Genomic DNA, 26,972 nt, shown 5'->3' with positions numbered 1-26,972 from the left:
AACTATTTTAATCGGAAGAATATCAAAAAATTTGATTGCGTTGTGAAATTGAAAAGAATTTCGCATTTAATTACATATGAATTTTGCGCACTTCTCGTTAGTCACAGCCACAGAGACATCTCTTTCTCAGTTTCTAGTTTCTTTAAAAACTCATTATTGACTAATCGTAACGGCAAGATAAATTTTTATACTTTTTTTTTTTTTTTATTAGATCGATATGAAAACACTGGATATTAAACAAAGACAGTACTTTCGTTAAATATTTTACTTAAACGCCGAATTAGACTCTAGTAAATTATGAGTATAGTCGAACTTCTTATAAAAAATTGGCAAAAGTTTGACTAATATTATATGGTGTTAATATTTCCCCCTATTATATCTTTCTTGACTTTCTTTGCAATTCGAACGATCCTCGAGCTTTCAATTTTCATACTCGCAATAATATATGAGAAACAATATCATTAAAATGAATTACGTTGATCTCGTAATAAAATTAATAAATCAGATTCAAATAATATTAAAATTATCAACACCGAACTTTCCCTTTCTTGTCAAACTTTTATCCTTGCAAAATATTAACTCTAAAATATTAATTTCAAAATTTGTGTGGCTATTGACTAGCTGCCAAAAAAAATTCATTACTAATGAAAAACAGGAACATCCGGGAAATTCTTTGTAACCTTTGAATATCCAAGAGCTATTGAAAAAGAAATTTTTAAATGCATGTATATTCAAAATCACGCATATATCCACTCTCATTCATTTCTATAATTCTTCAATTCTTGTTAATTTGGATATATAAGATCTATTTTGCATAGATCAAGGGCATAGTATGAGAGGCTTACAAATTAAAAATTATGAGTCATCGTAAGTGTGAGAATTAGACAAAGAGTTGCCAAATTATGCATTCTAATATAATTAGATCGACACGTACTAATAATGTTTTTTCTTTTTTTTTTTTTTAATTAAAAATTTATTTAAATGCAGTAGCAACTTGTTGACAAGATGATTCTAGCGCATATTGCCACTCCACTCATACCACTAACACTAACAGTTCATATTCAAGTCATTATTCTTTTCTTTTCTTTATTACTTACTAGATTTTAAACGCACATAACGCATTGCTTACACTTAAAAAAGATGGGCGATCAATAAAACTCGTATAAAATTGCTTAAGTTGCACGTGATTGCATGACTATTTATAAATAGGATGAGAATTATATTGTTATTTAATTAACTATTCATAAGTTAATAAATGAGTGGTGAGCGGCGTATATTTATAGTTTTATACACACAGGAGCGCAAAGGCAGCTAGACGATCGAACACTTATGGTTTGTTGTTCTTTCATTCATTCATTCTTTCTTTTTTTTCTTTTCTTTTCTTTTCTTTTCTTTTCTTTCTTTATTTCTTTCTTTCTTTCTTTCTTTCATTGGTTCGTTCGTACTTTCTTTTTTTCTTTCTTTCTGTCTTTTTTTTTTTCTTTCTTCTTTTCTTCCTTTCTTGCTTACTCTCGCTTTCTTAGTGCATTTCTCTTTCTAATTTTTTACTTACTCTGATCATTCACTTTTGCACTCGTTCAAACATTGCGCACATAAGAATTGAGAAAATATGTATACATAAAAATGTCGTGGCTCAGTAGCGATAATAGAAGTAATAGTAATAGTTTAATAGTAATAGTAGTAATAGTGATAGTATAGACATACTAGTAGAAGTAAAAGTATCAATGATAAATATAGTCAAACATGATAGTCTCATCTAATCAGAGCACAATGTGTTCTTTTTTTTCTTGTATTTCGTTTATGGCTAGTTACTAGAGAAATAGTGAGAAATTGGGTTGAGGCGTGCTGTGTGTATGTATGTGTATGTATGTTTATATGTAATTCATAGGTATCGTTGGGGTAAGACACGAGTCAATACCTAACAAAAACCTTTCAAAATGTATTCTAAAAACATAGATAAGAGCATTCTGGGTTATGCTTCTCTGTTTTCTTTTGTACATGACGCTACATCTTTTTACAATCATAATTAAGAATTACTATCATAAATAAGAACTTGTAAAAAGTATACCTGGTACCGTGAATCGCGAAACTTCCTTTGTTAAAAAATCGTCATCCTGAATATTAGGGATGTCTACAAAAATCACCGAAAACTTGCATGAGGAGCGATAGCAGTCATCTTTTGAACGGTACTTAGGTTGTATTGCTGTGGCGGGATCGTAGTAATAATAATAGTGACAATGATGGTAACGGTAATTACGGTAATGATGATAATGATAAATTGCTGAATGGTCCACGGCAGGGGATCACTTGTCAGAACTTGGGCACTCTCCAGGTTGTTTCATTATACTATAATCTAGACGGTATTGAGCTGAAAGTAAAAAATATCATTTATGACAAAAAAACCGACATATTTTCGCATTCGCGTATAATTATAAATAATAACATTCTATACATATGTAATAATACAATTGAAAATTTATACTACAATTAATTTGATGTAATTAAAATTTTCAAAAAGAAAAAAAAAACTCGAAAAATTTGTAATATTAAAAAAAAAATTTATTATTATAAATCAAAATTTAGCTAATATATTCAAATAAGTACGATACATATATGTATGCAGATTCAATTTTTTGATAAATTGTCCATTTGAAAATAAAAATAAAATAAAAAGTATAGAAATGAAATTGTGAAAAATCTTGTACCTTTTTTAGTAAGATCCTCCATAGTTTGATCTTTACAATCAACTGCAAGATGACTACTACTGCCACAATTATAACACGAAATTTTCGTTGGTGGGACGGCAGCTGGCGCATATGTTACAACTGGAGTAGGTGGCATATATGGCGTCTGAACAGGTGTTGTAGCTGCATTTGGCGGAGGTGGTGGTGTTCCTCCCGAAGATGGATGTCCAGGATATTGATACATCATTTCACCATTAGGTTGATACGTGGTTGGATAAGTTGGCCTTGCATACGGTCCATGTGAGAAGTTAGAATAAATACCACTACTCGGTCTCAAAGCTGGGAAATGACCATGCGGCAGATATGTGACCTGCGAATGCGATGGTGGCGCGGGAAAGGAAACACATTGTGATAGATTTGGGGGTCCACCTCCGTTCACCATTTGATTTTTATGACGTATCACATGTGCCTGATTTCTTTTAGTACGTTGCCTTTCCGGGCCTGATTGTATAGGCTGTTGGGATACTGGATGTGAAACTGCACTTGTAGAATGAACTGGTGCAGAGCTAAGATGATCAGTAACTGGTGGTGCATTGCTCTCACTTCCGCTCACCCACGGTGCTGCTGGAGGAGTTTCCGGTGGAGATCTACTACCAGTACTATCGGAACTACTGCTCTGTGAACAATGCCTGCTGCCCTCAGGGTCTAACCTCAAGGCTTGTAATTGTGTTAAACAATATACGTGTTGAGCATTGCACCTAAAATATTTTAAAATATATTTAAAATATTATTAAAATCAAAGATTGATTTTTATGAATGAGTGAATTTTTTTCTTACCTTGAGTATCTATTTTGTACCCCGGCAACAGGTAATGTAAGACAGGCATAGCATGGTGCATTCTGTGCAGCATACATCGGTGGTGGTGCAGGATACATTTGTATTTGCGCAGGATCTAATGGTGGCATAGGATATCGCCGTAAATTAGGAGTAGCTGCATGATTATGATGATGATGCATCGCTGGATGCTGTTCCTGTAAGGGCATTGACTTACTGCTTTGATTTCCATTATCATTCAACATCTCCATTCCTGGTATAGCCTACGTAAAAGTTTTATAACATATTCATTAAAAAAATTAATAATTAATAATATATTAATACATGTCAAATGTAAATTACTAATTATTACCTCATTTTCAGCTGGATCTACTACTGTATGTGTTGTGCTAGTAGTATTCTCTAATTTTTTGTCAGTGGAAATTTGATTTAAACCATTAGTGGTTTGACTTTTAACTATACTTCGCAATTGTCCTACAGCATTCGGTGTTAATCCTATTTCTCTCAAGTCCTCATCGCTCATTCTTCGAATCTATATAATATATTATATAATTATATTCACTAATGTCATAAAAATATTTTATTATATGAATAAATACAAATTCGTAATTTAATCTAATAAAATATAAATAGTATGATTTAAATTAAAATTATATTTAATAATATATTTTAGATTTAATTAAGATCATTTTTATCAAATGTTTAAATGTTATGAAATTTCGAATTATTTTACAATTTTATTATCTTACCTCGTCAAGAGAAAAATTCTGTAAATTGCCTTTGAAATTTGGCATTTCTTTTCCTAATGTTTCTCGTAAAGAATCACCAGAAATTGAAGACCGCAGCCGTGGTGGTGGTGGTTGTTTTGATTGAGGTGCTGCCGGAATTAAGGTAGAAGGGGTATTCTCGATGCTATTATGCCGTGAAAAAGTAGTAGAACTGCTGATAGACAAGGGAACAGAGCGTGATGGAAGCAATGGAGGTTGACTAGGATGACTTCTGTTCGTACCCAATGTGGGAAGTGGAGGAAGGGAATTGGCATTTGAGCTACAGATGCTTGTCTGACTGTTAGAGGCACTCGTTGACGTTGTTAAGGTATTTGAAGTAGATTGAGTCACTTGCGAAGAGGTGCGCGGCATTGTATTATTTCTGCGACCCATTGGGGAATTGCTGCGACTAGGAGATCGAGACTGGGATGGTGACGATTGACGGCTGACTAAGGGGGAAGGTGGATAAGCCAACATGTCGCCAGAGTGATACATCAGTTGATTCCCCATCATAACCTGACCTGTCCATGGTGGCATATGATTTACTGATGGAAAGCCAAGATGAAGGTATTGTGTTGCACCACCTGATCCCATTGGCATTTGTTCTGGAGTTGGCAGGCATAATCCAGGTGGAGGCATAGAAAGACCAGGAGGAACTCCAGTTACCATGGTATTATTTCTCATTGTCATTTCTCCTACAAAGATATTAAACAATTATTAATATATATATATATATATATATATAAATGAATATGTATCAAATAATAGAATACAAATGCATTACAAATACCGTGATAAGTTTGCATTGGAGGTGGAGCTATCATACAACTACCCTGCATTTCTGTATCCATTAATCTTTCATTTGTATTTATACATGGCGTGCAACCCTATTATTGTAACAGATATAAAAATATAATTTAAAATAATATTTACAGTTTCTTTTTTTAACTTTAAATTATTTAAAATAATCATTACATTAAAAATTATTTCCATAAATAAATAAATTTAAAAATTTACACATACTTGTGCTTGTTTATAAGATGAATTTGATTTTGAGAGATTCAGACGAGCTTCTTCTTCTTGAAGTTTAATGTAAATGTTGCCAAAAACACTTTTCTGCTCGTATGTAAATGCTGGATGATTTAAAGCCATTGTGTACAACAAGAGTAGCTCTTCTAGAGGTTGATCATCCGGTGTAAAGGTGGTCCCATTTAATAGATTGGAGATTTCTTGATAGTCAAAATTTGATAAATTCTTATATAAGATGACAGCACATGCATAATTACAAGAATGTAATAATGCCATATAGAGAGCAAGTTTCCTTCGTGTGCGTTTATCTGCCACACCTAAGGTTGTTAACTCGGCAAGGTCAGAGGCACTGTTTGCATGATGTTCTGTGTCACGAAGATCATTGTAATCCCGTTTACCAATATCCTCTACACAAGTGCCAAGATATCGTACTTCAAATGGCAGGCACATATTTAATAATGTGCACATGACATCGATGCGTTTATAACTGCACATACATAAATATATTTTTTATAAATAATAAACTTACTAAAGATATTTTTTTTTCATAAATATGAAATGTTTCTGTATAATCAGAGTTTTAAAAAATATAAAAATATACTTATACACAACATTAACATAATAATTAATTTATAAAAATTGTTAAATATTAAATTGGAATAAACAATAATTATTTACAATTAAATAATCTTTCAAAATTATAAATATATAAATTTTAAATTATAATATTATAATTTACATTAATATATATTATTAAATTTTTATTTATTGAAATTAGATTTAAATTCTTTTCATAAAATATTTGTGCTTATTAAAAATTATTTTTAAAAAATAATATAATAATGATATAATAATAATTATTCACTATTATAATTATGTATAATAATAACTACATATCAAAAATTATTAAAATTATATCAAAATAATAACATGTATATTGACAAAATTTATATATGTATAATTCTTATTAAAACATGTTGCAATAGTATTTAATCTTTAAATTTCTAATAATATACTTTTTAAAATTTTATTATAACATATTCCATATTTTATAGGAAAAACGAATAATATTGATATTTATAATAATATTAAATATATACCATTTTTTATAATTTTAAATCGAAAAAATTCATAAAAAAATTTAATTATTAATTCATTATAATATCTTCCATATACACGAAATTAAAGGAAAACAGTTGCTACCATACTTGGAATTTCTGTATAATAAACAGAAAAATTATATATCGATAATGAAGTAAATTAAACATTAAAGAAAATCAATATTTACATTATTTTTTCAGTATTAATATATTCAAATTTTTGACATACAATTAAGATTAAATTATAGAATATTCTTTTTGGTTAGTTCAAAATTTGGTAAGGATGAAGAGGTCATAGTGAAAAACGAAACGGAGTACTATAAATAAGAAAATATAGTACTCCATTTCCGAACAAGAAGAATATAGTATTAGTTAAAAAAGAAACTGATAATACTTTTATTACCTGGACAGATTCCCAAACCATGATACTACGTTCTCCTTACACACCATTGCCAGACAACATTGATACCACTTGGGCTAAAGAAAGCGCCGATGCGGACAGCTTTGGCGCCTCGGGTGTTGCTATCAAGTGACAATCACGGCGGAGTCTGGTACAATAACGAACCAGTTTCAAAGCATTCACGAATGTGAAAGATTTGTTAAAATCCGAAGGCAATCAGCCGAGGAGAGTACTTCAAACGTACAGCGGCGGTAGCAGCAGTACGGCACACCGTGAAGTATCCACATTCGCGGCAGCAGGCAGAGGCAGGCACGACCGAATGATCGGTGAAAACGACAACCATTAACGAACAAATCACACGTTCATCAGAAACTTCGCATAAACAAATATACGGTCGTACCGTTAAAAATAAAATTCCACCTCTGCGATTGTCCCTACTGCGTACATTAATTCTCACGAGATGTTCCAAGTCGAAAAGTCGAGTCTCGAGATCCGTTCACATGCTCGCGTTAAAAAAGGCATCAAGCACTTGCTGCTCCAATTTATAAGAGGCATTTTCATGTATGTAGCAATCACACTTACTAATCATTGCATTGGCTATTATTTTATTTATTGTCAATTAAAAATATATTTTAATATTTAACATAATACGTTAAAGCTAATTTAAAATATTTTATAACGATCGTTAAAAAATCATCGTTTTAGAAATTATAACCATTAGCTTTCAATATCATACAATCATACATAGATATCAGATTTAAATATTATCCTTAGATTTATATATTAAATATGATTTAACTTTGAATTAGCGTTAATCTTTCAAATTTGAGTCATTAATATTTATTTTTTTTAATTTTTATAATTGAAATTAATTGAATATATACGAAAAATAATCAAAATTAAAATAAAACAATATCAAAATTAAATAAAAATCTATTATTTATTAATTAATTGAAGTATAAGGTAAATATTTTTTACTATTAAAATATTCTCATATGCACAACATTAATATATACAAAATACAATTAATTTTATTAATATTTTATTTGTCTATATCTATTTGTCTGTATCTAAAAATCATTTATACAACTTTTAAAGTTTCAAGGGCAAGATTTATTTACAATAAATTAAAAGAATAACAAATTTGATAATATTTCATATAATTGCTTGTCCAGAACCAAATAATAAATATATTATACATCCTAATACATCTATTATAGCTATAAATATAAATACAACAGACCAGCTGTGTGTTACATGTAATATATATCCAGAAAAGTATACTCCAAGAAATCCTGGAATATTTTATATTATTATTTTTATTGGTAACAATAAAAAATATATATATTAATTTATAATTATATATATATATACCAGGTATGGCACCAACAGTGTTCATTAATCCAAACACACTTCCAGAATGTTTTGGTGCAAGATCTGATGGATTTACTGCAATTGCATTATTATGAAAACCTGAACCACCAATTATAAATGCAAGACAAATTATTGCACTTTGAAAAGTTTCCACTTTTGCTGAAATAATTTTAAATTTAATTCTATTATATAATTTTTTACGGAGTATTATTTCCATACCTAAAAATAATAAACTTATGACTTCAATTAAAAAACATATTGTTTCAATTATTTTACGTGTTACTGTAACAGAATACCCTGTTTTTATTATTTTCTCAGAAAGGGCTTTACCCAAAAATGTACAAGGTAACATAGTTAGCCATGGTACCATATTTACAACCCAACCCTAAATAAAATAATAAAGGAAAATTCTAAACAAATGATATATTTAAACAATACAAGAAAAATATTTATTAATAATTAGCTACCTTTACTTCTGGAAATGTATCATGAAAATACATTGGCATCCAAGATAATAATACAAAAAAACAATTATTTTGGCAAGCATGACCTATTACACATGACCTAAAAATAATGATATTAATATGTAAAACTTATATATCTATAAATTTGTAATTATAATATTTGTATAAGTATCCATATAACTTTATATATACTTTTTATATTAAGATTTGTCAGAAATTGTGTGACTTATGATAATTGAATTCAAATTGATCCCATGCACAATGATTACCAGAATGGAGGCTTTTTTAAAAGCTTCAACCAAGGCAAAGTGTAGGTAGTAGGTGATTTAGTAGAAGCTGCTTTTTCCTTAAAGGGTAGAGTATGATAACTTAATAATAATGTCCATGCCAAGCTTAAACCTCCTAAGACAATAAATTTTTTTAATAGAAATATATGTAATTTAATTTACTATATGATTTATATTTATCAATAAATATATACATTATTCTATAATTTAATTTTTTAAAATTACAAGTTAGAAATAATATGTTTTTACATAACAAGCATGACATAAGTATAACAAATTTATTTAATTTAATATATTTTTTTATTAAATTAATATCCTCCCTTAACATATATATAAATATATGGAAAATATTGGTAAAATATATATTATATTATATTTATTAAATCAAAAATGAATGAATCAATTAAAGAAAATATTAATATTAATGTAAATTATAATGTGTAGTTAATATAATTAAATTATAATTATAATATTTATTTACCTAATGTTTGAAAAACTATTATCCAATTATAATTTTCTAATAAATAAGAACCTAAAGATCCAGTGAGTAATGTGCCAAGAGCAGATCCTGATGTTAATAAACTAAAAAATGAAGCTCTTTCTGTTTCATGTAATCGCTGACTTATTAAACTAATCATACTAGGAAAATGCATTCCTGTAACATATGACGTATAAAGAACAAATCATTTTTTTATATTTTTCTTATTCAATTTATCAATTTAGAATACCTTGGAATGCACCATTTATCGTTCTTATTGTTGCTACTAATAATACAGAATTATCATTTTTTGAAAAAAATTCTATAACTTCTGGCATAAAAAATGTTGTCATAGACCATCCAAGAGCAGAAATTAATAAAACTTTCTGTCCTCCAATTTTATCACTAATATAACCACTAGCAACTTGTGTTAACGTATAACCCCAAAAAAAACTAGATAATATTATTCCAGAATCTGGTTTGGACCATTGTTTTTCTCTACTTATTATTGGCATTAATAAAGGAACAGATGTTCTTGTAGCATATATAAGACAAGTACCACACAACAGTGATAAAAACCATTTTCGCCTTTCTTTCCTAAAAAAAAATTGCTTTATAATTTTACATATTTGATTTTACATACTGACATATGTCATTAAACATCATTAACTTAAAAAAAATAATCTAATAAAAAAGATAAAAAAAATTTTTACAAATTAAAATTTTTGTAATATTTTAATAGAAAATAATTACCTTGACCAAAATGAATTTGTTTTTTCATTTTGAATTAATCCTAAAGATATTTGCATTTGCATTTCTCATCAAATAATTTCGTTGGTAAATAATTGTTTCCATATAACTAAACTATTAAAATATAAATTACAAATATATATTTTTTTTTCCTAAAAATATAATATATATATTTTTTATGATTAATAACAAAAAAATTAAAATAAAACCATACCTACTTTTCATATGAATTCATATATAATTATGAATTATGAATATAATTATGAATTTACAAATTCAAATCATCATTGTTTAAAGTCAATTTGTTATGAATATTTATTAATAATTTTATCAAAAAAATAATACGTTAATAACACAGTTAATTATTTTTTTTTTTAATTATATCACAGCAATATAATGATTATATGTTTACTTTTGTTTACTTTAGCTAATAAATTGTTTAAATAAATATCAATTTTATTCTTTTTACATAGAATTAGATTGAAAGATAGAAATATACATTGATTAATATATACATTGACGTTGCATTATTTGAAAACTTCATAGAATAAGCAATGTCAATAATATGAAGTTGCTTTTCAAATATATAAGCGCGAAAATATATAATGAAGAAATAGGATAATACATATTTAATACACATTCTGATATATTTTTATATTTATTTTTCATTCTTCAAAATTCTAAAAATTTGTTTATATTCTTTATATCATCATCATCATCATTATCATCATCATTATTATTGTTATTATTTTTATTTTTATTATAAAATTTAGCTATAAATATCTAATAATATTTGTTCAATAATACTTTTAAATTCTAAAAAAATTATTATTTAAAAAATTAAAATTTAAAATTATTTATACGATTTATATAAATAAAATAGAAATGTATATTTTTATTATAATTCTATGAGAAAAAAATTATCGATCAATGAAACGAAATCTGATTAATGAAAATCTAGAAAAATTCTAAAAAGAAAGACTTCGTGAAAAAGAAATGAATATTCGATTCATTTAATATATAAGTAGTCAATATTTTATTAATTACTTATTTTGAATTTTTACGCGTTCTAGCAAAATGCTTCAGTATTCCATGGGCACCAACTTATACAAATCAAATTCTTAAATGATTGTTAAATTTCTAATTTATATAATAATAATAATAATAATAATCTTATTATTATAAAAATTAATAAAAATTAAATTCAAAAATATATATATATTATATATTACATAAATGAATTATTACATTCGGTAAATGAAAATTTAAATTTAACAAATTTAATTGTATCAATTAAATTACTAAAAAAATAATGTATTATAAATTATATTAATATAAAAATATATATTATTTATCATTTTATTTTTGTGATTTTAATTTTTTATAAAGTATTTATGATTTATTTTTATGTAATATTTTTTTTTTTATTTTTATAAATAAAATTTTGTAATTTCAAATCTATTAAACACCTTATAGAACAAGTATATCCTGTTCTATAGGATAGTAGTTAATACGTTCAATTCGTTGAATTGAAAGCCATAAGCGAATGGATTGACATTTTATTATATTATTAGTAAAATGGCTCAAAATAAGATTAAATTCGCATTCAGTTATAATTTATTTAACAAAAACAAAGTTGCTTTATATGGCATTAGATCAATGGGGTAAGATCTCACAATTGAATAACCTTATTTTTTTTGAAATAATTTATTTTTGAATTATAAAATATAATAAATTAAAATTATTAATACTTCGTGAATTTAGATGCAACATTTGTTTTTTGTTTTTATTTATTTTTTAATTTTAAATAAATACATGAAATTAAATTAATTGACTAAAAAAATATAAAATCAAAAAATTATGAACAGCTTTTGGAAAAAATTCATTTTGATGAATCAATAAAGATAAAAATTTGAATGTGATTTTAATTCTTAAATATTAATGATTATGAACTTATATAAATATAAATTATTATAAATATATTTTTTGAAAAACATTGAATTTTGATAAAAATTAGCATAAAATGTTAAAAATAATATTTTATTAATATCAATGATATTAATTATTTTATATAAAATTTTGATTAATATTAAATTATTTTGTATATTATAGTACATGGTGGCCCCATGTAAAAATGGGCCCACCAGATGCAATTTTAGGACTTACAGAAGCATATAAAAAAGATCAAAATCCAAATAAAGTTAATTTAGGAGTTGGTGCTTATCGAGATGATAATGGTAAACCATTTGTTTTACCAAGTGTACGAAAGGTATATATATTTAAGAATAGTTAAAACATATTTAAAAACTAAAATATAATTTTTTTCATTAATTTTATAAATTTAAATGTTTAATAGGCAGAAGAAAAAATTAAAACTAAAAATATGGATAAAGAATATGCACCAATTGCAGGAAGTTCAGATTTTTGCAAAGAAAGTATTAAATTGGCACTTGGTGATCACAGTGATATTATTAAAAATGGTTTAGTATGTATTATATATAAAATATATTTTTTAGAGATATGAGACATAGATAAATTGAATTTAATTTTCTTAGATATAAAGTATAAATAAAAAATAGAAAAAAAATTAGTTATACATATATTTGTATTTATTTTGTTGTATTTAGTTTGTATTTATTAATTTTCAGAAATATATGGTATAATAAATACCTTATGAATTATAAGAAGAACTGATAATCTAATATATATCTGATTAATATTAGATGTTTAATATTTTTAATAATTAATGTTCAATTATTAATTTTTATTTATTATTACATAATTTATAATTTTTATAAATTTTACTATTTGTATTTTCAAAAATTCACATTACAAATTTATCATTTTATATAAAAATAATAATGTAACATATAATAATAATATAATATAAAATATAAAAAATTTTGAAAATTATAACAAATATATATAACAAATTTTTAAAATTATTACATATATTATTTTTAAAAATATTTTAATTTAAAATTTGTAAATATATAATACATATAGGTATAATATATGTATTATGTTTTTTCTTATTATAATATATAAAAGATTTATTTTTTTTTTATCATAACATGTAAAAAAAATAAAATTTAGAAGTTAAAATGAAAAATTAATTAATAAAAGAAGAAGATCAAAAATAATTTTTTATTGAACTTAATTCTGAAAAATTATTTTAAAAAGTTTGTATTTTATTTATACTCTTAAATATGTATTTGATGATCATAAGGAATAAGATTTTAAGATAATCTTGAAAATCATTTTAAGATTTTAAGATTTTGCAAAAATATTTTGTGTATTATTTGAGATGGATCATGAAAACAATGAAAATCTGTTGTATGTAATAGTCATGAATAAAATATGATATTCATTTTAAAAATATAAAAATATATTTATAAATGCAATTATAAATGTATTCAATATGATTGTAATCTTAATATATGAGAAATAATTTAAAATAAAAAATGATTAAATAAATTTTAATATTTTTAAAATATTAAATACTATTTAGATATATAATCATTATTCATATATATTATATATTAACACATATTTAATTTTTTTTTAATATATGCTATTTATTTTTATAATTTTTAATATAAAATTAGTTTATAATTTACAATTTATATTTTGTAGAATGCTACTGTTCAAGGAGTTTCTGGTACAGGTTCACTTTATATTGGATCACTTTTTTTATCGCAATTCTTTTCTAGTAATAAAGAAATATATGTACCAAAACCTACTTGGGGAAATCATAGTCAAATATTTAGACTTGCTGGGCTTCCAATGAAATTTTATCGTTATTATGATCCAAAAACATGTGGATTAGATTTCAATGGTGTTTTAGAAGATTTATCTGTTAGTAATGTATAAATATTATAATGATAAATAATATAATATATTTACAAATTCTATTTATGATATTATATTTTACAGAGAATACCAGGAAAATCTATTGTTCTTTTTCATGCTTGTGCTCATAATCCCACTGGTGTTGATCCTAATCCAGATCAATGGAAAGAATTGGCTGAAACAGTAAAGAAGAGAAATCTCTTTCCCTTTTTTGACATGGCATATCAAGGATTTGCTTCAGGTAGAATAATAAAAAAAAATTAAATAATTTAATTTTTAATAATATACAAAAATTTGGATTTTAAAATACTTTGGTACAAATTCTAGGTAGCCTAGAAAATGATGCTTTTGCTGTTAGATATTTTGTGAAAAATGGAATTGACATTATGTTAGCCCAATCATATGCAAAAAATATGGGTTTATATGGTAAACATATTAAATATAATTTTATTATAATCTTTTTTGAAAGATTTTTGAGTTATAAATTTTTATAGGCGAACGTGTAGGAGCATTATCAATAATTACATCCAACAAAGAAGAAGCAGATCGTGTTCTTTCACAATTGAAAATTATAATTAGACCAGCATATTCCAATCCACCAATTAATGGTGCTAGAATTGTTAATGAAATCTTACAGGATTCTGAATTAAGAAAACAATGGCTTGTTGATGTAAAGACAATGGCTAATCGTATTATTTCTATGCGTCAAACATTAACTGATAATCTTAAAAAATGTGGTAGTTCTCGTGATTGGTCACATATTACAAATCAAATTGGAATGTTTTGTTTTACTGGTCTTACAACTTCTGAGGTATTATATTTAATATTGTCTATTTTTATTATATATTATTACTAATAATTTACTTTTATTTATTTATATTATTTATTTTATAGGCAGAAAAACTTATAAAGAATTATAGCATTTATTTAACAAAGGATGGTAGAATATCTGTGGCAGGAGTAACAACAAAAAATGTAGACTATGTTGCACAAGCTATGCATGATGTTACAAAATAATCAAATATTTCTACGTTTCATCAAATTCCTTTAATTAGATAAATAATATTTTTTCTAATATAAATTATATTATTATATTATATATATATAAATATATATAAATAATTATATATATTTATTATAATATTATATGATATTATAATAAATATATATATTATATATATAAATAATTAATTATAATAATAATAATTATATATATAAATAAAATAATATATATGTAATTTATAAAATATGTACTTTATATCAAATGCATTTAATTTTGCACGTTATTTTTATAAAAAAAAAACTGCAGGCAGTACTATTGTAATGATGCATTAATATAATATAAATTTTATGTTATTTCTTTATCAATACGATTATTTATTGAGATGATCCTTTATAATTCTCTTAAGTTATATTATTATTATTCTATTCTGTTATTATATATTTAATAATAAAAAAATTTATAATATTAATTTATTTTTTTAATATAAGTTTAATGCATTATTTTATAATATGTTCAATAATTCAATACAATTTTTAATATTTATAATTAATTAATTAATTTAAATTAATATAAATATTACTTATTAATTATAAAAATAAAAATTTTTGTAAAATATATTAAATTTTATAATAAAAATTTTTATATAAATAATTATTTTTATAATAATAAAAACTCTTTTTAAAGATTATTTTATAATAATTTAATTATCATATTAATTCTTCTTAGATTTAATTATATTTGTTTAATTATTGTATTAATCAAAATAATTTAAACATAACAAAGGTACAAAAAAATCCGCTAGGTGCATTTCGAATCATCTGATATACATATATATACAATAAATCGTCTGTTTTGTGTATAGCATATGTCATAGTTATAAGTTATACTAAAAATTAACAAATTTTTAAAAAAATTCTATCATTCATAGAACTTCGGAAGAGTGTTATAACAAATATATAAATATGGTAAAAAAAACTACATAATGAAATGAAAAATAATGATCAAATATTTTTTATTCAATAAACTCTTTAATAAAGCAAGGTTAAGTTGTGTTGATTAAAATGACTTTTCATTTTCAGTTTGGATTTAACATGTTTCCGGAGATTGTAAGACCTTTCAACAATCATTATAGATGTTTTTCTGTATCAATGTTACCGGGTACATATCGACGAGATGTAGAACGTGGAGGAAAAAGTACATATACCCATAAAATTTATTATAATTTATGCACAAATAATAAGTAAAAGATTATAAATTATTATTTTTAGTAATCATGCCACCTTCAGCTTTAGAACACCTTACAAGATTAAACATTAGATTTCCTATGCTATTTAAATTAAGTAATGAAAAAACCAATAGAATTACTCATTGTGGTGTTTTAGAATTTGTTGCAGACGAAGGAAGAGTTTATTTACCTTGTTGGGTAAGTTTCAATTTTAAGTATTTTATTATTAATTGTAGACATTGTATATATAGTAAAATTCAATATGCTTTTATAACAATGTGATTACAGATGATGTATAATCTTTTATTACAAGAAGGAGATCTAATAAATGTTGAAAGTGTAAATTTACCTGTTGCAACATTTTCACGTTTTCAACCTCAATCCGAAGATTTTCTAGATATTACAAATCCTAAAGCTGTTTTAGAAAATGGATTAAGAAATTTTGCTTGTCTCACAACAGGTGATATTATTGCCATAAAATATAATCAAAGAATATATGAAATGTGTGTTTTGGAAACAAGACCTGGCCCAGCAGTTACTATCATAGAATGTGATATGAATGTTGAATTTGCTCCTCCACTGGGATATGTAGAAAAAGAAACTAAGAAAGATGAAAATGTAGTAGATCCTGCAGATTTAATGCCAGCCCCATCTGGTTTTGTACCATTCAAAGGAGAGGGTAATAGATTGGATGGCAAAAAACGTAGAGATTTTGCAAAACCAGAAGTAACTACAAATAAACCAGCTTATGTTAGAGGAATACCAGATTATGATTACAAAATAGGAACACTTACATTCTTGCGTATTATTAAGCCTGTAAATAATAAAGAGGTATGTTGAAAATTTTTTTAATAATATTTTTTAATAATTTTTATTATACAATATATATTTTTATAGGCAAAAGATCAAGATGAATTTAAAGCATTCACTGGTGAAGGTTTTTCTCTTAGAAAGTCAAAATAATTAAATAATTAGTGATTTATTTATTTTCATACAATTACATGTATTTGTAAAAGTGAGTATTTATATTTGTAATTAAACTGTTGTACTTTTTAACAAACAATTTTATATAAGTTCTTCAATCATTATATTATAAGAATTTCGATTTAATATATATTATTTTCTTATTTAATATATATTTAATCTGTATATAAATTTTTTATTTAAATTCATACTTTTAATTTATATCATGGGATAATTTATATTTTAATCTATTTTATATAAATCTATATTTAACTTAACAATTTTAGATATGAGATTAAGAAGTTTTCATTTATATTATAAAAATAATTAATATATAATATTTATCACAAATTATAGGCTTGAAATAAGAAATTTAATCTATCAATGGACCCCAGAAATATTTACTGGGTTTTGTAGGATCTTCCGTTAAGAAAAATTCACGACCCAATATTATAAATTCTTTGGAGCTGATTTTACCATCATCATTAATATCAATATGACTAAAGGAAATAACTGCATCCTATAATAAATATTTATTTTTATTTTTTTTATATTATTATATAAAAATATATAATTTTACTTACATCATGCGTAAGTCCTAAACATTGGAAAAATAACTCATATTCTTGTATAGAAATTTCACCATTATGGTCTTTATCTACTGCCTGCAATTTTTTTTAAATAATATATTTAAAATATTTTTTAATATTATTGTTTTATATAAAAATATATTTTTGAAAACATACCTTGAATAAAAATGGCAAAAAATGATGACATTTTTTTTTCAATGATGCATCATTAAGAACATGTTGCATTTTTTCTAGATATTTTTCAACACAAATAAGATTATATGGACTAATTTCTCCCCATTGTTCTTCCCACATTTCCTATATATAATAGAATTGATATTTTATTTTCATACATAAAATATAATATATAAGGCTGACTTACATTTAACACTTTTTTGAATTCAACTTTAGCTTCTAAAGTCAAATGTCCTAAATCACAAAATCTTTTTTTAAACAACATAAAATCATCATAACTAATAATACCATCTTTATTAACATCCAAATGACTATGTAATGTTCGCATTTTTCTTCTCCAAAAAATTGATTGTCCCTAATAAATAAAAATTAAAAAAAGTAATAATTATTGATTTAATGACTAAAAGAAAGAAAAAATAGATTACATTAAAAAATACGCATTAATTGAATATGAATTTATTTCGAAATTTTTTAAATTAACATTACATTTACATGATAATTAAATTTCAAAAAAAATAAACGACAAATAATTTTTAAAAAATATAACATTTTTATGATTTATTAAAAATAAATGTTATAATATATTAAGTAATAAAAAAAAATGTTTTACCCTTTCTTGTTCATTGTCTGAATCGTTATCAATTACTTGTTCATTTAAAGAGATTGAACTACTTATTTGATGTACATTTTTTGTATTATTCATTTCCGGAACATATTTATAATACTAAAAATAAAATAATTAAAATAAATATAATGAAATTATATATTTGTTTTTACGAAAATTTTAATCGACGAAATTATATTATAATATTACATAGCAGCACATATTAAAATCGTAAATATAATTGGAATATACATAATTATATATTATATATATATTATACATATTATATGTAATTCAATATGTTCAATGCAATATAAAATCAATAATAAATTAATAATAGGTAAATTTAGATAGAATAATAGATAAATTTATTTCTTAATTTTTTTAAATAAAATATTAAATTTATTTATATAAAATTATAAAATTTTTCAAAAATCGATATTTTTTATAGATATAGACTTAAATCAATTATTAATAATTTATTATAATAGAAGTTAATTTATTACAATATAAACACATTAATAATTAAAATAAAATAATATATGTTTCTTATATTCTTTTTTGTTTTATTTTTTTTTTATTTTTTTATATATATATAAAAAATATTTATATTTATATTTTGTATTTGAATATAAGAAGAAATAATAAATTTTAAACTTTGCTTTCTGTAAAAATCTCAAAAAATAAAAAAAAGAAAAAAAGTCAAACAATTGCCTGGAATTTATATAAAAGATTAGGATAGTTTCAGTTATTTCTATATAAGAATACTTTTCGTATTCATAAGTCAAAATAAATACAAATCTTTAATAATATTTTTTATTTTAATAATTTAAATTTATTATTGATATAAATATTTTTTTAATTATAATAATTAATTAAAGATTTATTATATATTAGATTTTATTTTATATAATATAGAAAATAAATTACCTGTTTACAATATGATTGAATGGTATTTTGTTTTTGTGGTATTTTACAATATAAAAATGCTATTTTTTCAAAACACTTATTAGAAATTATAAATCTTAAACCAGTTTGTAATAATATTGTTGTCATTTTAACTTAAATTATAAATTATCTTCGTGCGACAAAAATAACAATATCAACTTAAAGCCGTTTGAGAATCAGTGAAGAAAGTGAAAAAGAATAGTGGGCCCTTTTTGATGGGTCGGTAGGTCTCAAATTCTCCTCTTTGTTCTTTGCGCATGCGCAATAGTGTTCATCTGTCTTCTTTTTTCTTTCTATTCCTTGATTACGAGCATCGATGCACGTCCCCTTCTTTACAGAGATAAAGTCATAAGCGTGACATCGATAGAATTGAAAAAAAAATTTTTTTAAATTTGATAAATATCAAAAAATATTGTATTTAAATTTAAACGTTAATAATTTGCTAATATTAACATCAACATTAATATTCGTATTATTAACACATGATTTATATTTTTTTATAATCTATAATATTTTTAAATTTATTTCAATAAAAAATCGAATTCAAATAAATTTAATTTTTGAACAATTAAATAATTTTTGAACAAAAAATAATTTTATAATTAGAAATATATATTTTACAATAAAATATATTATTTATATAAAATTTGTATCTTATGCTTTAATATAAATAAATGGAAATTAATATAAATAAATAAAGATACATATGTATCAAGATTAATATTTAATAATTTTAAAATTAAGTATAGTTTTTAATAAAGAATATTTTATTACATAATATATATTAATAAAACTATTCAGATTTATTTATAGTATTAAAAAATTTAAAAATATGCTTTATTTTTCCTTATTTTCTACGCCCATGTTTAAAATTATCACTGTATCATAATGTGAAGAAATTTTACGTTTGATTAGATTTAAAAACAAATAAAATTGTAGAACAAAAAGAGAATATAAAAATCAAATATAAATATATACAAAAAGATGAATCACCAAAATAAATCAAATTTATATGTATGTGTATAAATAAATAGATACACATAAATTTAAACGATGAAACGTGACGAACGATCTAATTGATTAGTATGCAAATATTATTTTTTTGTAAAAAAAATAAAAGAATATAATTATCATTATAATCAATATTAATTATTAAATAAAATATGTAATGTAATTTATATATAATATGTTTATTTACATCAAGTGTATTATATAATTACACATATTTTTCATAAATGCTTAAATGTTAATGTATATAAAATTAATATTTTATATGTATAAATTTTATATAATTTTATTATTGAATTTCATTATTATAAATAGAGAAATCTCATCATAATATATATCTTATATTTTAAGATTTTGTATATATTTTAATTTTTCTTGTATTCTATTCTTTCAACTTTTACTTCATCACCAACAAGTTGATAAACATAAGTTACAACTGTCGAACTTTGAATATCCATAAGGACAAAAGAAGGGATAACTGATCTATAAATATAATATATAAATATATATAATATAATATAATATAATATATAACATATAAATATAAAATGTATATCAAATATTTATATATATATGAATAACATTTAAAATTTTCTTTATATCATTGATATAAAATCTTACGTGTCAAGAGGATTATATGCTCCGGTTGCTGAACCAGGATTAATATAAAATTTGTTTTCATGTTCATATGCTTCAAATTTATGTGTATGACCTGATATCAAAATATCAACATCTAATTGTCTTTGAATTAAAGCTAATGATTCTGGATCACCCCAAGGTACTACTTGATGTCCATGTGATAAACCTATTCTAAATTGACCAACAGTGACAACTTTTTGTTCTGGATAATTTAAATTCTATAAATAAAAAAATTAATGTAATATCATTACATTACATTAATGTAACATTTAATATTAAAAAATTATCAAAATATTTAATAGCATTAAATAAGATATATACCTCATCAAAATCGCCTCTAACAACATGTACATCACTGGCTAATGTTTTCAAATAATCATATGATTCTTTTGTACAAAGATTACCTGTACATAGAATATGTTGTATTCTACCAGGTACCAATAATTTCTTAAATTTACTTGGAAGACTACTACATCTGTGTGGAATGTGTAAATCTCCCAATACTAAAACAAGCTATAAATATTAAATCTTTAATAAATATAATAAAAAATTTATATAAAAAATGTTATAATTGAATATTGACATATATTTTAAATTTATCAATAGAAACTAATAAGAAAAGATATTTAATTAAAAGATTATTTTATCTTGAGGTTAGATTAAAAATTCAAGAAATTTATACTTACAATTAAATAGTTAATTTTAATCAGTAATTCTATCAATATTCTATTTTATTTACTTACCATGACGGATATAATAATATATATTTATGAAATTCTTATTTTTTTTAAAGTTAATATTTACTTTATCGCATTTGTTAACAATAAGATTCATAAACTACTCAAACAAACTATTGGAATTGAAAGTATATTTGACAGATAAACTTTCGATTTTCGAGATTCGAGATTATGTTAATCGTCGATTATTCTTACAATGCGCTAAAATATGAACTATATATTCTTATTCTTAACATATATTTCGTTATAATTTATATAAATTTTGTGAAATATATGTGAATTTATGTTTATTATTTATTTATAATTATTTAAATTTTATATAAATAAACAAATTTTAAAATTATGATTAGTTGAGCAAATGAAGTTGTTTAATGTATTGTATCTTAAATTATATATAATATTATGAATTTCTTTTGTTATTTTTTTTAAATAATCATTAAATTTAAACTTATTTGATGTTTAATTTATAAGAAGTATTTTAATGAAAAAAAATTCAACATGAAGTGTGTTATACCAGGAGCAAATGTAAAAAGTACGTTACTTCATTTAGGTTATGTTTGATTGATTTTTTTATTTAAACAATATTAAAAATAAAATAAATATATCAATAGTCAAATATAAATATATATTAGTTTTAGCAAAAGCTATACATGCATTATCAAAAATTGGAGAAGAAATGTACATAGAACCACAAGAAAATGTTTTATCATTCCGTACTGTTAATATGGCAAATTCTGCATATGCAGATTTTACATTTTTTCAATGTTATTTTTCATATTATGTTTATGGCGATTTACAAGAAAATGATGCATTGAAATGTAAAATTTCAATGAGGGTAATAAGATATTATATTCTTATTATAATATTATAAATTTTACATTTTACATCATATAAAATATTTTTTTATGTTATAGAGTGCAATGACTGTATTTAAAGCTTCAAATGTAATTGATAAACAGGTAGAAACATGTCATATTAGATTAGAACCAAATGCATCTGAAATTTTGTTTATTTTAAAGTATAAAAATAGTATTACTAAAACTCATTTATTGCCCATATTGGACTGTGAAATATTACAAGTATGTATCACAAATCTTTGGTAAAATTTCTTATTTTAATTTATTCTATTCATATTTTATTATATTTTTTAGACTATATATAATAAAGACTGTGCTTCAATTAAGCTTTCATCTCAACCACGAGTATTAGGGGATGCAATACAAAATTTTCATCAACATTTAATTGAAATAACACTTGAAGTTTCAACACAAAAACTTTTATTAAGAAATTATGTTGATGATAGCTCGGGTAAATTTAAATATAATAATAGAAATAATTTATTTTTATTATGGAATAAAATTAAAAAATTTATTAGGTTTATCAAATACAACACGTACACAAGTTGCACTTGGAAAGGGAGAATTTGATCAATATGATATTGGTAGTGAAACATCAATTACCTTTTGTATGAAGGAATTTAAATCTATTTTAACTTTTGCAGAAATTGCAAATATACCAATTACTATATATTTTGAAGGAGCAGGAAGGTAAAAACTAATAATATATAATGTAAAAGGTAAAAATTAATAAAATTCATTAATATTTTTTAGACCTGTTATATTTGTATTAAAAAATCAATCATTTGAAGTAAATTTAGTATTGTCTACATTAAATTCTGATGCAGATAGTCAAACAGAAACAACAATTAATAAACAAGAAGAAAAATTTATGAGAAAAAGAACAATAAACAAACGAGTTTCTAAGAAAAATAATAATAAATCTAATAGAATTAAAAATAAATCAATTAAATCTGATAATATGTTAGGAAATATTACTCTCAAAAAATCACATTCATGTTTTATGGAGGAAGAAAAAGAACAAAATAATTCTAAAGAGCAACCAGAAACAACAACAAAAGATAATCAAAATATAAATAAAGTAAATACTTTGCCAATAGAACAAAATATTCAAGAAAAGAATTCTTCATATAGTTGTGACATAATTACAAAATTTAATAAAACATCTATAAGTGAAAAGAAGTTGATAAATTCTGAGTTTATAATAACAAAAAGAAAATCTAGAAATGATGAAATTGATAAGCAAGACAATCTACATCATGATAATATTGCAGTAGAAAATGAAATACCAAATTCGCCTCCTCCACCAACCAAAAAGGCTCGTTTGATTCTTAAAAAATGTTTTCAAACAACATTTGATCCAAGAACATTACCTGGATATGATATAGTTTTAGCCAAAGATTCAGATGAAGATTGTAGCGAATAAAAAGATATATTTGAATTTTAATCATTAGTTTTGCCCTAATTAATATAAATTTTAATTTATGTTATTATGTATTTATAAATATATCTTGCAGATAAACATATACAATATATAAATACATGTAAATGTGTGTGCGCGCGTGCGTGTGTGTTAAATATAAAAAATAGAAATACATGTAAAAATGAATAATATAAATATAATAATTATTTTAATATTTTAATACTTAATATTTTAATAAATATAAAATTTTTATTTTTATAAAGAAATTGTTTTTATTTGATACTTATATTTATAATTTAATTATATTTTTTATTGTTTAGTCTTTTTTCTAAAAAAATGTATATGATAAAGAAAAGAAAGATTTTAAGATATCTTAAAGATATCTTAAAGATTGTATCTTTATATCTAAGAAAGTAATGAAATTATTTTTTTTTCGATTATCTACGTTGATTTATTTTATATATTTATATTTGCGCATGTGCATAGATAATATATTATAATGTATGTATCAAGTTACGAAATTTTGACTTCGATATATATAATTGTTAAAAATATATTAAGAGATCATTAATTAAAAATATGAGACCAATAATACGAATTATTATAAAATTAAGTACTGCAACAACTATAGGTTTTAGTGGTTGGTATCTGGGAAAGTATTCGGAACAAAAACGACATTTGAATACAGAAATAAGAGACAGTGGAAATATTTTTTCGAATGTAAACATCAAAGAAATGCCTGGTTTGCCTTTATTTGGAACTGTTTCGGCAGCAGTTCCTATAGAATTTAATACAGAAATGGGTTCAAAATTATCATCAACAGCTACTAGAATATCTGAAGTAAGTTATTTATAAAATTTAACCTCGATAAATACTGATAAATAATATCAAAAATTTATATTTATTCTTACATTATTGTTTGTACATCATATTAATATTTTTTTTATATTTATTTATTTGTAATATAAATACAAGATAAAAGAAATATGCAATGTATATAATAATGTAAATTATATAATTTTTAATCCTTTTTTTATAGATTATGAAATACGGTTTTCCTGGATTAGATCATGTTAGGTCTTATGAAGATTTTGTCCTTTCTTATGACAGAAGAAATAGAGTAGCACATTGGGTTTTTGAACATTTAAATAAAGAAAAATTACAAGCTAATCAGGAAATATCACGTAGTAAGTGTGAATTCAAATCAGATCCAAGTATACATCCTTTTTTTAGGTAAATATTTATAATTCATAATTACATAATATTTTTATACTAATATTTTAATAATTTTATTGAAATCAGAGCAGAAAACAATGATTACAAAGGCAGTGGATATGATCGTGGACATTTAGCAGCAGCTGGAAATCATAAATGTGCTCAAAAACACATAAATGAAACATTTTTTCTCTCAAATATTTCACCACAAGTAGGTGTAGGTTTTAATAGGGATTCTTGGAATAGATTAGAAAAGTATGTTAGACATTTAACTAAAATTTATAAGGATGTATATGTATGCACAGGTCCTTTGTATTTGCCAAAGTAAGTTCAGTAAAGCTTATTATTTGATATAATTTATTCATTATTTTCATTTATTCGTAATTTATTCTAAATATATTATTATTACAGAATAGAGGCTAATGGAAAAAAATATGTTCGATATGAAGTTATTGGTACAAATCATGTAGCAGTACCTACTCATTTCTATAAAATAGTTGTTGGTGAAACACACGATTCAAAATTAGAAATGGAAGCATTTGTAATGCCAAATACTCCTATAGATGATAATACACCTTTAACAAATTTTCAAGTAAATTAATATCAATAATATTTTTATATAATAATTTATAAAAATTTATGAATAATTTTTATTATATGTATATTTTGAAACAATGAATATCTATTATAGGTGCCACCAGAAAGTATAGAACGTGCTGCTGGGCTTTTATTTTTTGATAAAATCTCACGTGATAAATTAAATAAAATAAATGGAAAAAAAGTTTGAAAATTAGAATATAAAACTATTAAACAAAATTAAAGTAAATAAGATATTTAACTTTAATAGACTTTTGTTCAAATAATTTATAAATGTAAATTGACAAATTTTACATTTTATAATATTAATGAACATTTATATAAAAGACATTTTTATATAATATTTTATATATAATTATATAAGATATTTTAATAGATTTAAAATCTTGAAAAAACAATGTTAAATAAATTTTATCATAATCTTTTTTTTAGATCGAATTTCATGTAAATTCAATCGTTTTTAAAAATAATGAAAATATAAATATTAAATATAAAATAAAAAAACGTATGTAAATTATTTTAAGTATATGAGTACGATAATATAATAATTGTTAGGACTAAATTCTATCGTTCAATTCATTTTGAATTGAATCAGGTTTATTTACAATATTTTATATATATTTTGGTAATTTTGAAAATGAAATTATGAAATATTACATAGTGAATTTGGCATTATTTTGTCTGTTGTAAATTGTTTGTAAATATTTTATGCAATTACTTTTATAAAAAATTATAAGCAATTTATTACATACTTATAGGTGCTGGAAATATTTATTACTTCTTTATATATATATATATATATATATATATATTTTATACTATTGTATTATATATGTATTATATATGGATTATATAAATTTAATTGTTATATATATAAAAGTTATAATTATATATTAATTATATATAAAATATATTTATTATATATATAAATATTTTTTATATTTTTATATTTATTTCATAAAAAAGAAAA

The 26,972-nt window shown here is 22.9% G+C and overlaps 8 protein-coding genes across 16 annotated transcripts in view; 4 read left to right on the top strand and 4 right to left on the bottom strand.

Annotated features, from left to right (window-relative positions):
- Positions 1-7,743, bottom strand: part of LOC108001099 (zinc finger CCHC domain-containing protein 2) — an 11,202-nt gene extending 3,459 nt beyond the window's left edge. The window contains exons 1-9 of one of the 2 annotated variants that reach the window (XM_017061956.3): positions 6,818-7,743; positions 5,309-5,801; positions 5,076-5,172; positions 4,268-4,980; positions 3,871-4,050; positions 3,736-3,781; positions 3,522-3,636; positions 2,706-3,442; positions 1-2,368 (exon numbers count right to left, since the gene is read on the bottom strand). The exon at positions 1-2,368 is cut by the window's left edge and continues 3,459 nt beyond it. In XM_017061956.3, coding sequence (XP_016917445.1) covers positions 2,304-2,368; positions 2,706-3,442; positions 3,522-3,636; positions 3,736-3,781; positions 3,871-4,050; positions 4,268-4,980; positions 5,076-5,172; positions 5,309-5,801; positions 6,818-6,864 — 2,493 coding nt within the window. In that variant the 5' untranslated portion in view covers positions 6,865-7,743 and the 3' untranslated portion in view covers positions 1-2,303. Of the gene's footprint in view, positions 2,369-2,705; positions 3,443-3,521; positions 3,782-3,870; positions 4,051-4,267; positions 4,981-5,075; positions 5,173-5,308; positions 5,802-6,817 lie in introns of both variants that reach the window. The other variant, XM_062073133.1, reaches the window with a different exon arrangement.
- Positions 7,744-7,904: 161 nt separating this feature from the next.
- LOC108001066 (voltage-gated purine nucleotide uniporter SLC17A9) lies at positions 7,905-10,683 on the bottom strand. 5 transcript variants are annotated; one of them, XM_017061890.3, is made up of 9 exons: positions 10,386-10,683; positions 10,171-10,319; positions 9,668-10,014; positions 9,421-9,594; positions 8,922-9,054; positions 8,656-8,752; positions 8,408-8,573; positions 8,189-8,347; positions 7,905-8,109 (listed from the first exon to the last, which is right to left on the bottom strand). In XM_017061890.3, the coding sequence occupies exons 2-9, from the start codon at positions 10,230-10,232 to the stop codon at positions 7,970-7,972; spliced, it is 1,278 nt and encodes a 425-aa protein (XP_016917379.1). In that variant the 5' UTR covers positions 10,233-10,319; positions 10,386-10,683; the 3' UTR covers positions 7,905-7,969. The 5 variants fall into 5 exon arrangements, with proteins under 5 accessions (XP_016917379.1, XP_061929120.1, XP_061929118.1 ...); XM_062073136.1 differs by having other exon boundaries at positions 10,171-10,281; positions 10,386-10,680; XM_062073134.1 differs by having other exon boundaries at positions 8,189-8,573; positions 10,171-10,281; positions 10,386-10,676.
- An 825-nt stretch (positions 10,684-11,508) lies between these two features.
- LOC108001100 (aspartate aminotransferase, mitochondrial) lies at positions 11,509-15,268 on the top strand. Its single transcript, XM_062073131.1, has 8 exons — positions 11,509-11,831; positions 12,280-12,436; positions 12,524-12,652; positions 13,804-14,025; positions 14,104-14,260; positions 14,347-14,445; positions 14,514-14,830; positions 14,914-15,268. The coding sequence occupies exons 1-8, from the start codon at positions 11,746-11,748 to the stop codon at positions 15,034-15,036; spliced, it is 1,290 nt and encodes a 429-aa protein (XP_061929115.1). The 5' UTR covers positions 11,509-11,745; the 3' UTR covers positions 15,037-15,268.
- A 561-nt stretch (positions 15,269-15,829) lies between these two features.
- LOC108001123 (ubiquitin recognition factor in ER-associated degradation protein 1) lies at positions 15,830-17,982 on the top strand. 4 transcript variants are annotated; one of them, XM_028668339.2, is made up of 5 exons: positions 15,830-15,987; positions 16,102-16,216; positions 16,405-16,445; positions 16,536-17,078; positions 17,145-17,310. In XM_028668339.2, the coding sequence occupies exons 1-5, from the start codon at positions 15,985-15,987 to the stop codon at positions 17,208-17,210; spliced, it is 768 nt and encodes a 255-aa protein (XP_028524140.1). In that variant the 5' UTR covers positions 15,830-15,984; the 3' UTR covers positions 17,211-17,310. The 4 variants fall into 4 exon arrangements, 3 of the variants coding, with proteins under 3 accessions (XP_028524140.1, XP_028524138.1, XP_061929116.1); XM_028668337.2 differs by having other exon boundaries at positions 16,291-16,445; XR_009829274.1 differs by lacking the exon at positions 15,830-15,987 and adding an exon at positions 17,568-17,982 and having other exon boundaries at positions 16,084-16,216; positions 16,291-16,445; positions 17,145-17,262.
- Positions 17,211-19,905, bottom strand: LOC108001124 (sarcoplasmic calcium-binding protein). Its single transcript, XM_017061986.3, has 6 exons — positions 19,509-19,905; positions 18,585-18,698; positions 18,162-18,329; positions 17,957-18,097; positions 17,795-17,875; positions 17,211-17,730 (listed from the first exon to the last, which is right to left on the bottom strand). Exons 1-6 carry the CDS (start codon positions 19,632-19,634, stop codon positions 17,584-17,586), a joined length of 777 nt encoding a protein of 258 aa, XP_016917475.2. The 5' UTR covers positions 19,635-19,905; the 3' UTR covers positions 17,211-17,583.
- Positions 19,906-20,697: 792 nt separating this feature from the next.
- Positions 20,698-22,101, bottom strand: LOC108001063 (vacuolar protein sorting-associated protein 29). The gene is made up of 4 exons (XM_017061884.3): positions 21,917-22,101; positions 21,495-21,686; positions 21,156-21,391; positions 20,698-21,017 (listed from the first exon to the last, which is right to left on the bottom strand). The coding sequence occupies exons 1-4, from the start codon at positions 21,917-21,919 to the stop codon at positions 20,900-20,902; spliced, it is 549 nt and encodes a 182-aa protein (XP_016917373.1). The 5' UTR covers positions 21,920-22,101; the 3' UTR covers positions 20,698-20,899.
- A 201-nt stretch (positions 22,102-22,302) lies between these two features.
- LOC108001062 (cell cycle checkpoint control protein RAD9A) lies at positions 22,303-24,456 on the top strand. Its single transcript, XM_017061883.3, has 6 exons — positions 22,303-22,442; positions 22,543-22,745; positions 22,825-22,989; positions 23,062-23,218; positions 23,286-23,457; positions 23,521-24,456. Exons 1-6 carry the CDS (start codon positions 22,409-22,411, stop codon positions 24,191-24,193), a joined length of 1,404 nt encoding a protein of 467 aa, XP_016917372.2. The 5' UTR covers positions 22,303-22,408; the 3' UTR covers positions 24,194-24,456.
- Positions 24,457-24,657: 201 nt separating this feature from the next.
- LOC108001068 (endonuclease G, mitochondrial) lies at positions 24,658-26,440 on the top strand. The gene is made up of 5 exons (XM_017061891.3): positions 24,658-25,030; positions 25,230-25,423; positions 25,493-25,729; positions 25,817-25,997; positions 26,097-26,440. Exons 1-5 carry the CDS (start codon positions 24,770-24,772, stop codon positions 26,190-26,192), a joined length of 969 nt encoding a protein of 322 aa, XP_016917380.1. The 5' UTR covers positions 24,658-24,769; the 3' UTR covers positions 26,193-26,440.
- The last annotated feature ends 532 nt before the right edge of the window (positions 26,441-26,972 follow it).

The sequence above is a fragment of the Apis cerana genome, linkage group LG3 (genome assembly GCF_029169275.1).
Source record: "Apis cerana isolate GH-2021 linkage group LG3, AcerK_1.0, whole genome shotgun sequence".
NCBI classification, from domain to species: Eukaryota; Metazoa; Arthropoda; class Insecta; order Hymenoptera; family Apidae; genus Apis; species Apis cerana.
Note: the sequence above shows the minus strand (reverse complement) of the source record. Positions and strands in the feature narration are given on the sequence as shown.